We start from the raw sequence: 9,974 nt of genomic DNA, 5'->3' as shown, positions 1-9,974 counted from the left end.
TGCCACGTGAAAGTTCAGTGTGCGTCCTACGGAGTAGTGCTTGTGGACACAAGCAAGCGCAATTGTTTTCCGGTTAAATGCCTCTAGAGGGGCTACAGTAGAATAACAGGGTAGAGGGTTATAGGCTTTGAGTGGGATACATAAATGGGACGCATTTAAATATTAAATATTCCCCATAGATCCCAAAGCCAAAGAAATGCATTTTAAAAGTTTAAATGACGTGCATCCTGACAATGATTTTCATAACTTTGTACAACAGCGATATGGAAGGGAAACCAAAATTTTTCTAACCGTACTTTCTCATACGCATGCGAACAGCACCAAATACTAACGTATTACAAAGCATTGATTTTCAGCCTATACCAATCGAGCGACAATCGAGCGGACAAGCAGCTGCAGCACAGACTTATGAGCCGAATGCCGATTAACGCACCGAGCAAAAATGGCGGATGACAAGGTTAGTGAGAGTGTGGTCAGGCTTAATATGTTTTATGTTTATGTTGTGCGCTTCATCGTATGTTAGCGACTGCTAGGACAATAAAATATATTTTTCTGTTAACAGCTTTTATTTTAGCGTTTATTTTAACAGGGTAGGGATCACTTTTACATGAAATTGTTCGGCTTTAGTATTACCGCTTGTAGCTGAGATAACTTCGACAGAAATGTGGAGTTTGGTGAAAGAACCAGATGTGCTCTTCGTAAAACCGCTGTAGACAAGTTTAGGCTGTCACCTGTCCTCGGGTAGATTAATTTTGAACTATCATATCATTTCTAATGGGAATTTGATTAACTGCTTTTATTACAGGATCCTCTGAAACAGTTAAGAGATCTAACACAGCTCAAAAATCAGCTGGAGGAGATCCAGAGGCGAGTAGAGCACGAAGTATCTGCAGGAATTCCCCAGGTAAGTTATTACAGGTGTCCCAGATAAGTGGTCAGTACCTTGAAGCACGTTCTCCTTGTCTAATCTTACTGTAGGAATATACAGTCGGTGGCCACTTTATTAGGTATATGATGCTATTACCGAGTTGGATCCTTTCTGTCTCCATTCTTTATGGCACAACAAGCTGCTGGAAACATTACTGATAGATTTTTTTCCCCATCTTGACATGTAAGCATCAGATTTGTTGATCAAATGTATAATGCACATGTTCTGCTGGAAGCCAATCAGACTGCACATTCATGCTCTTCTGCATATCTTTGTAGTAACAAATGCTCAGAAGGGTGGCGGCGGCTCCCGGGCCTCGCAGATCCCAATGTACTAAATAGAAGTAAAGAAGTTAAAGAATTAAATAGGTGAGGGAGGGTGGGGCACGTAAACGAGAATGAACAGCTTGTAGGACTGGGGGAACCTAAATAGGTGAGAACCGGAAGGAGCGTGTATAGAGGCGTGGTCCCGCTTCTGAATTTCCGATACTTAATCTCCAAGACAAGCTCACCTGGCACCAACAATCATGCCACATTCAAAGTAAATTAAAATCACCTTTCTTCCTTACCCTGATGCTCTGTTGAACTTCAGCATCTTGTCTTCACGATGTCTATATGGCTAAATGCACTGAGTTGCTGCCTTGTGATTGGCCGCCTGGATATTTGTGTTCATGAGCAGTTGAATGGGTATACCTAATAAAGTGACTGGAGAGTATATATGATTGTAAATGTAAAGCATTTCCGTTAGCAGTTGTATTACGACTAATGAATAAAAGTGAACACTGGTCACTCATTCAGACTAACGGAAGCTAAATTGTGATTGTGGTCTATGCAGAATATATTTACCCTTAATGAAATATCTTCATTTGTGTATATTGTTTTGCCTTGTAGGGTGGTTCAGTGTTGGGATCGCCATTTTTGAAAGGCTTTTTGGCCGGTTATGTGGTGGCCAGACTACGTTCATCTGCCTTCCTGGGAGTACTGCTGGGAACAGTCACTGGCATGTATGCAGCGCAGAATTATCAAGTGCCCAACATTGAAAGGACCTTTAAGGACTACATGAACAACTTGAAAAAAGGACCGAAGTAATCTGGGATGACTGTTTGTCTTTCCAGTGACTTTACAGAAGTACTACTCTTGGAGCTCCCGGCTCGTGATAGATCAGGACTTTTGCGTAGACTGGATTATGGATGTAAACATTTAACTCAAATTTTACTGGGGACTGAATTCTTGCTTCTTCTTTTTTTTTCTTGCATTTTTGTTGTGAGGGAAGTTACATGCTACTGTTCCACTTGCATCTGTCCAATGTTAACCCTGACCTTGAGCCTTTAGATTACATGACCTGTCTTAGTTTTGTTCCAGCTGTTTACATCTGTCAGATTTTGAAGTAGTCATATAAAAAAAATTGAAAATATTTCCTACATCTTTATTGTTCAGCTAAAACATGTAGCTACATAGAGAAATATCTATCTATTGTGCAATTACCATTTAAATGGCTGTAATTCGTTGCTTGTCATTTCAAAGTAACCTTAAGTGGGGGGGTTGATGCACTTTAGCAAAGCTTGAGGTTCAGATTGTTGGAAAATAAGTATTTATTGTGTGTCATCGATTATGATTGTGATTGATAATGTGGGGCCCAGTCCCCCAGCAAGGATTAAGAGGCAGTTTGTGAAAAGAATTAGGTGGGGGTTTCTCCTGGGGCTTATGGTTCTCATCTATGGTTCTCATGCACCACTCATCACTCTCACTAAGGTAGACGGTAAAGTCCCTTTTAACCCTTCCTCATGTGTTGTAATGATCGAGTTAGCTAAACTGCTCATCTCTCTGATGACTCTTGTTCTAACTGGTGGTACATCAAACTTGTGTGCTTTTCCACGCCTTGCCTTCGTGGCCCCCTATGCAGTCCCTGCTATACTTTACGCCCTCAACAACAACCTGGTTGTTCTGATGCAGGCCTACATGGACCCAAGTTCATTCCAGGTACTCTCAAATCTTAAAATTGCCTCTACTGCCCTGCTTTACTCCCTCTGTTTGGGCAAGAGGTTCCGGCCTGCTCAGTGGTTAGGCCTGGGGCTCCTCATGTTTGCAGGCGTGTTCCACAGTTACAGTAACCTGGATTTGGAGGAACCTGACAAGGGTGAAGCTGAGGAAGTTGAAAGGCTTCATATCACAGCCTGGGGGCTTTTCCTTGTGCTGGTGTACTGCTGTGTTTCAGGGCTGGCAGCAGTTTACACAGAGGGGATACTGAAGAGCCAGCAGCTTCCCCTAAGCCTACAGAACCTCTACCTCTATATATTTGGTGTGGTAATCAATGGACTGTCATCTTTCTCCTCTGCGGCAAGTGACAAAGGCTTTCTGGAAGGCTACTCGTGGGTGGTTTGGGTCATCATAGCAGGACAAGCAGCAAATGGACTCCTGATGTCTGTGGTTCTCAAGCATGGCAGTGGGATCACCAGACTGTTTGTCATTTCCTGTTCCATGCTGGTTAATGCTCTGTTGTCTTGGTCCACCTTAGGTTTGCAGCTGACTGCTTTATTCCCAGTACCCGTTGCTATGATTGGATTGGCAGCTTACCTTTACTACAGATAGTTCAGTCTTTAATAAAAGAACCACCAGCACAGTTTGATCCCACAAAAGCTCTCAGTGGAGGCTACCTAAACTTTTGTTCTTTAGGGTTTTTTTTAATGCCTTATCTTCCATCTGAAACTTGAAACTCATCTTTTTTATTTGGATTCCAACACGTGTTTGTGACCATATTACTCATACCTGTTAAGTCATGTTGCCTAATTTGACTTTACGATTGTGTTACACTGCAGTAAATTCAGATCACACAGTAAACAAATGTTATATGGAGTGAATTATTTCCGATGACTGCTGCTATTTTTTTTTTTTTTTCCATTTTTTTATCACCTTCTCTGCCAAGAACAACATCAGAGATAAAGTGTTATGCAGTGTTTTAATAACCAATAAACTGTCAAAAAATAGTTTTTTATTTGACATTTATTTCTCGTGATTTACAGTCCGCACACTGCTGCGTAAAGACATTCAAGTCACACATTCAGTGTTGACGGGAGATCAGCCACGGGATCACCTTGTGCAGCTAGCATATCCTTCAGTTCTCCTGCTGCTGTTTAAAAAAAAAAACAACATTTTTTTTAAGCATTTAGTTATACAACCACACATCTAGTAAAGGTTACATAATTTCAAACTGACATTTACGGAGTTGCTTATTCTCTGCCTGCAGCTGCTGGTTCTGTGCAGACAAGTAGATGGCATCCTGCACCGCTTCCAGCAGCACACTTCTGTATCTGCCCTCTGAAATCTTTCTCTGCTCTTCGCTTACCTGACGAAACACTCTGAACACCTAGGGAGATAACAGCAAGGGGGGCGATGCAGAAGGGATATCATTTAGTAAAGCTTTATACAAGTGTTTTTATGAAGCAGCTAACAAAGTCATTTTATATACAGCATAGCCTTCTCTTTAAAGTCAAAACTGGTATTTGCTTACTATGATCAATATCAAGCTGTGGTCTAGTAAGCTGCCTTACAAGCTGTTAACTTCAAAAACTCATCTTCTGAGTATGTGTGGCTTTGGGTCTGCAGACCTCTTCCTGTCAGTTTCCCCCAGTTTCTGGATGCCTTTTGATGGGGAAGGAGACTCACTGACACTTTGACTTTCTTTGCAATTTCTCTGTAGGAAATTTAAAACCTACACTTTTAAATGTCATGATGGTCTGTCTCTCTTGCATTCTTAATTGCCTTTTTCTTGCCATGTTTATAGCAACACACCTCTTTCTGCAGTACAACACGATTCAAATAATGCTCACAAAGGTATTTGTACCACAGTGTGTTCATCTTTTGAGAAAGACCTAGACGAAATGCTTAATAATTTTAATGTAAGTCTGAAGTACTAAGAGCAGGAAAAGATGCAAAATATGAACTTTATATACGTGACTCCTCCCTCATACAGCTGAATCAGCAAATATCATCACTCGGGGGGGATGTGTCAGCGCTGCATTATCCATCATCAGAGCATTACGGTCTATGGCAGTGCTTCCAAATATAAATATGTGATGTTTACTGTACATAAATCCTAACGGATACAGGAATATAGTAATCAACCATACAAGGATACTAATTTTTAATAAAGTTATACAGAAAATTTAATTCCTGTTAATTTGATTAACTATCCATAAAACATTTACAGGCAAGTTCATACGCATGTTTACAATAACTTGTCATCACTATTTGTTGTCATGCCCTGTGGTGACCTGGCAGCCTGTCCTGAGTGTATCCCCCACCTTTCATCAAAAGTTAGCTGTAACAGGCGCTAGGATATAGATACTGTCTTTTGAGCTCAAGGGAAATCTTGTATTTGACAGCTCAGCTACTATAAAACTTGTTGCACATTTTTAAATCAAAGAGTTAAATGTCAGCTTGTGTTTTATGCAATTGTAGTTATTGAGAAGAACAATATTCCGTAATCTCTTTGTTATGCTTTTTATTAAATATTTATGTGCATAGCTACGGCCTCTCTTAAATAATCTGGAAATCCAGACGAATTGATGACAGCTAAAAATTTACACATGGTATTGATTTCCAAGACTGAGTCACAAATTATGATTGTTCTTATGAAGATAGAAATGTAACTTTGGTGTTTTTAATTTCAGAGGCAGTTCAGGCAGACATGAGTTTGCTGAAAGTAACAAACTAATAAAATGTGAATAAGTCCTGTTATTTGAATCATGGTTATTTCTCCCACCTGCAGGCTCTCCTCCCTGAGACAGTGCAGCTCTGCTCGGTGTCTGTCATATTGATCCTGTAGGTCTTTTTCAGCTTGCTGGGCCTCGGCACGCAGGGCCTCTATCTGCAGTACTAGGACCTGTCTCTCTCTGGTCAGTACCAGCAAGTCCCTCTGAGGACCTTCTTTCTAACACAGGAATGCACAAACCATAAAATTATGCAAGAAAATAACATAATTATACAGTGAATTCCACTGCCTGCCATAAATCCAGCCTTGCATTAATTCAAACTGACTCAGCAACCTCAGCTAAGATGGATCACAAACAGAATAGTGTTAGTGTATCTCATTATCTCACCGGTAGGTTTTCCTGTGCCAAGTCTCTCTCCATCTTCTCCACCTCCTGCTGAATTAATCTCCCATGATCCTCCTTAAGTTGCCTCCTCCGTTCCTCTGCTTTGTTGTATTCCAACTGAGACTAATCATTAAATTGGCAAAATAAATGCCGTTGTGTGGGCTGCCCACTCTTGTGCACATAAATAATTTTTAGATGTTGAAAAGATTATTGATTCAGCCTTGTTACTGCATTATCCAACCACATGCATGGTTTTGGGAAATGCCCAAACCCCTTTTGTTCTTGCACATTTTAACGTGTTGTCGGAAAACCGAATCTGGACATCAGGTTAAAACCTAGAAGTCCAAGAAATTCACTGTAGACTTGCATCGATCAGGGCAAGAGTGTTGAACATCTTCCAACATTTCAACTGTTACCAGGAGCCAAATTGAAGTGGAAGCTTAAAACTTTGATGAGTTGGTGTTTCAACTGAAGTGAGTTGAAGGTCAGCATTACTCCAACATCAGGCCTATAGAGAGGCTAGATGGAAGCTGGTCGTGCATAAAAGACAAACACCTACTTGCTTGGAGCTGATTGAAAGGACTAAGTTCAGATGTTTCAAAAAAAAAAGAGTAACACTGCTCATCTCATCCCCAAGGCAAAGCATTTCAGTGGCAGAATCGTGCTATGCATTTGCTTCACTGCAGCATATGTGGGACTATATTCCCCATCTACATCATAGGGTATTCAAGTAGTGAAGGGGTATGAGTATTTTCTAAATAATCTGTAATAAATTAGAGTTTGTAATGCCAGATGATGTGCTTTACTTGTTGACAGGCAGGGGAATTCCCAGTAGCAGCTCCACTCTTGAGTGTCTCCTCCCTGAGAGCCTCCTTCAGCTGCTGGATTCTCGCTACCCTCTCCTGGACCTTTTCTGCATTCCCTTTACCTTCTGGGAATATGAGAAACAAACAGAATATGCCGGCTGTGGTTAGCCATATGGAACCGTGACTTTTGAATCTGAGCATTTTACCTGTAATATGTTCTTCCATTTCCTGCCTCAGCTGGTCCTGTAGACATTTCATTGTGTCTGTACCCTGCCTGCTGTTGGGGTGATGATCTCCAGAAAACAGCAGATTGCTATTTGAGGTCTTGCAAGTCTGCCAAGTAATATAAAACATGGAGCTCATTTTATTGTGTTGAAGACACTTTGTGTTCTAGTTTTTGCTACACTTGTGAATAAATGTAATAATTCGGATATAAACCTTTATTTTGACTTTTATCTTTTCTGATTCTTCCCGTCTCTTCTCCCATGATTGATTTTTCACCATCTGTTGTGGTGATCACAGCACAGACTCAAACTCATTATTTGGGAAGCATTATTTTCCATGAGGATGATTTTATGAATTACCTGCAGGTTTTGCGTGAGCTCGGCCAGCTCGTAGATGCTGTGAACTTCACTGTCCCCCTGTGACATTATCACGCTTCTTAGATCAGTGATGCTGTCACGAATCTTTTGCTCAGTTGCCCTTGGACTCCAGCAACCAGTGGTGGGCTTAGTTGCAAAACCTCTCACTTTCTGGGCCAGATTTAAAGCAGAAGGTGTCTCATTATCTAGAAGACCTGAAAGGAGGAGGGTTATTTTTGTTTTGTAAATCACACATGCATATTTATTTCTTTGTATGTTGATGTGGTCTAGCTCAGTACCTTGAGGGTTAATGCAGTAAATGAGGACTGTCCTGCTATTTCCTTTTAAGGCATCATTAAGCAAATGAGGCAGGAGGCTCACACTGATATTAGCAGCAGGATTTGGGATTTGGTCCAGGACTTTCAGCAGTGGGTTCACTCTGAAAATATATATCAAATATCACCAGAGTCCAATACAAATGCTATCCAACCATCCAGTTATTTTTTGCCATTAATCTGGGTTCAGGTCCCAAAGATGCCCAGACCTCCCTCTCCCCATCCACTTCCTCCACTTTCTTCAGGGGAACGCCAAGACATTCCCAAGCCAGCTGTGACACATAATGGGCTTGGATCTGGGTCTTCTCCTGGTAGGACATGCCTGAAACACCTCATTCAGAAGGGATCCTAGTTAGAAACCTAAACAACCTCAGCTGGCTCTTTTTGATATGAAGGATTAGCAGCTCTACTTGGAGCTCTTCACCCTGTCTCTAAAATATCAGGACATAATATAATATAGTAATAGCATATAATATCATATCAGAAATTAATGTGGGTATAAAATCAATACATAAAGATATCTAGGCCTTTACAGGTCTTTTAAAATGAGGTAAAAACAACTTGAGCTGAATTACAACACATGACAAATTACATCTTAATATTATTATTTTATCAAAAAAACTAAGGCAAAATGCAAAGGAAGTATCTGAAAAACTAAGTACACCATCCATCCATCTTCATGTTGCAGGGGGAGAAGACTTAGCAGAGAAGCCCACACCTCCCTCTCCCCAGCCCCAGCTTATCTGAAGGAACACTGAGCCAGCAGAGAGACATCATCTCTCTGGCATGTCCTGGATCTGCCCCAGGGCCTTCTCCTGGTAGGACATGCCTGAAACATCTCACCTGGGAGGCATCCAGGAAGCCTCTTAGTCAGATACCTGACTAACCTCAGCCAGCTCTCTTTGATGTGGAGGAGCAGCGGCTCTACTCTGAGCCCCTCCCAAATGACTGAACTCTGCACCTTACCTCTAAGGGAGAGAGCAGCCATGCTAAAAGCCAATTCCAAATGACCTGCTGAGATTGAAAAGGCGGTTTGTGTTGTGTTCATACTCTAGCACACCGACATAAGAAACCATGCTATAAAATGTAGGATTAATCATTTTTAGCTTGAATAAAGCTTCTACTCATAAAGAGAACTGATATCAAAAAATTACATTTCAGAGGCAAATGCTGTCCTCCCTGTTGATCTGACCTAATTAACAGGACCATATAACTGCAGACATTTTGACTCATCGCAGCCAGAAAAGTACAGGTTTTACTAATGAGGTGAACGCTGCAAGATACTTCAGGCAATCACTCTAGTGTACTGCGGCACTCGCATTGGCATACTCCCCTCACATATCCAACACCCTTTTAATCATGCTGGTATAAGCTGTCAGTTCCCTGCTCATTCTTTCACTACCTGCCTGTGAACACTGCTTTCCCCAAAAGCTATGTCGCTACTTCCTTCCATTGTTACTGAACATATTTCAAAAGGCCATCCCCCACCCCAGCATCTACCTGTAGGCTCTGAGTCAAATTCACTCCCTGTTGATTTGGATATGTTTCCTTGTAGAGATGAAGATATGAAGCTGGTTTGCTGAGTGAAATAACATCAGTGTCATATAGCATTTCGTTTGCAATGATGATGGACAGGCTGACAAATGAGATCAGGCAGGAGTGTCCTTGGACTATGCTGTTTGTAGGCAACATTGTGGTCTTTAGTGAGAGTAGAGAGCACGCTGGAAGAGGTAGGGGTAGAAGCAAGACAGAATACATGTGTGTGAATAAGAGGGACACTGGTGGAAAGGTGAAGCTGTAAGGAGTAGAGGTGGTGAAAGCGGATGAGTTTAAAAAAAAAAACTTGGTTTCAACCATCCAAAGAGGTGAAGAAGAGACAAGTGGAGTGAGCGGAGACAAGGTTCAGGGGTGGTAAAGAAGTGAAAGGGAAGGTTTACAAGATGGTAATGAGACCTGCTGTGATGTATGGTTTGGAGGTGCTGGCACTGACATAAAAAAGACAGGAAGCAGAGGTGGAGAGTCTCAGATTTTCAATAGAAGTGACCAGAACGGACAGGATTAGAAATGAGAACATCAGAGGCACAGCTCAGGTTGAGTGGTTTGGAGACAAAGTTAATGAGGCAAGGCTGAGAGGGTTTCAATATGTGCAGAGGAGGGATTCTGCATAAATTGGACAAAGGATGTTGAACATTGAGCTCCCAGATGGGAGGAAAAGAGGAAGGCCTTAGA

At 41.5% G+C, this 9,974-nt stretch overlaps 3 protein-coding genes across 3 annotated transcripts; 2 read left to right on the top strand and 1 right to left on the bottom strand.

Moving 5' to 3' along the window:
- The first annotated feature begins 217 nt into the window (after nt 1-217).
- Nucleotides 218-2,023, top strand: LOC134635397 (SLC35A4 upstream open reading frame protein). Its single transcript, XM_063484783.1, has 3 exons — nt 218-457; nt 806-904; nt 1,819-2,023. Exons 1-3 carry the CDS (start codon nt 443-445, stop codon nt 2,014-2,016), a joined length of 312 nt encoding a protein of 103 aa, XP_063340853.1. The 5' UTR covers nt 218-442; the 3' UTR covers nt 2,017-2,023.
- Nucleotides 2,024-2,525: 502 nt separating this feature from the next.
- slc35a4 (solute carrier family 35 member A4) lies at nt 2,526-3,870 on the top strand. The gene has a single exon (XM_063484766.1). The coding sequence runs from the start codon at nt 2,539-2,541 to the stop codon at nt 3,514-3,516; it is 978 nt and encodes a 325-aa protein (XP_063340836.1). The 5' UTR covers nt 2,526-2,538; the 3' UTR covers nt 3,517-3,870.
- A 27-nt stretch (nt 3,871-3,897) lies between these two features.
- On the bottom strand, nt 3,898-7,323 carry si:dkey-201i24.3 (uncharacterized). Its single transcript, XM_063484776.1, has 7 exons — nt 7,268-7,323; nt 7,036-7,162; nt 6,830-6,954; nt 6,027-6,146; nt 5,690-5,857; nt 4,141-4,291; nt 3,898-4,054 (listed from the first exon to the last, which is right to left on the bottom strand). Exons 2-7 carry the CDS (start codon nt 7,085-7,087, stop codon nt 3,978-3,980), a joined length of 693 nt encoding a protein of 230 aa, XP_063340846.1. The 5' UTR covers nt 7,088-7,162; nt 7,268-7,323; the 3' UTR covers nt 3,898-3,977.
- Between the last annotated feature and the right edge of the window lie 2,651 nt (nt 7,324-9,974).

This window comes from Pelmatolapia mariae, linkage group LG2, assembly GCF_036321145.2.
Source record: "Pelmatolapia mariae isolate MD_Pm_ZW linkage group LG2, Pm_UMD_F_2, whole genome shotgun sequence".
Taxonomy (NCBI): Eukaryota; Metazoa; Chordata; class Actinopteri; order Cichliformes; family Cichlidae; genus Pelmatolapia; species Pelmatolapia mariae.
This window is presented reverse-complemented; position numbering and strand designations above follow the sequence as displayed.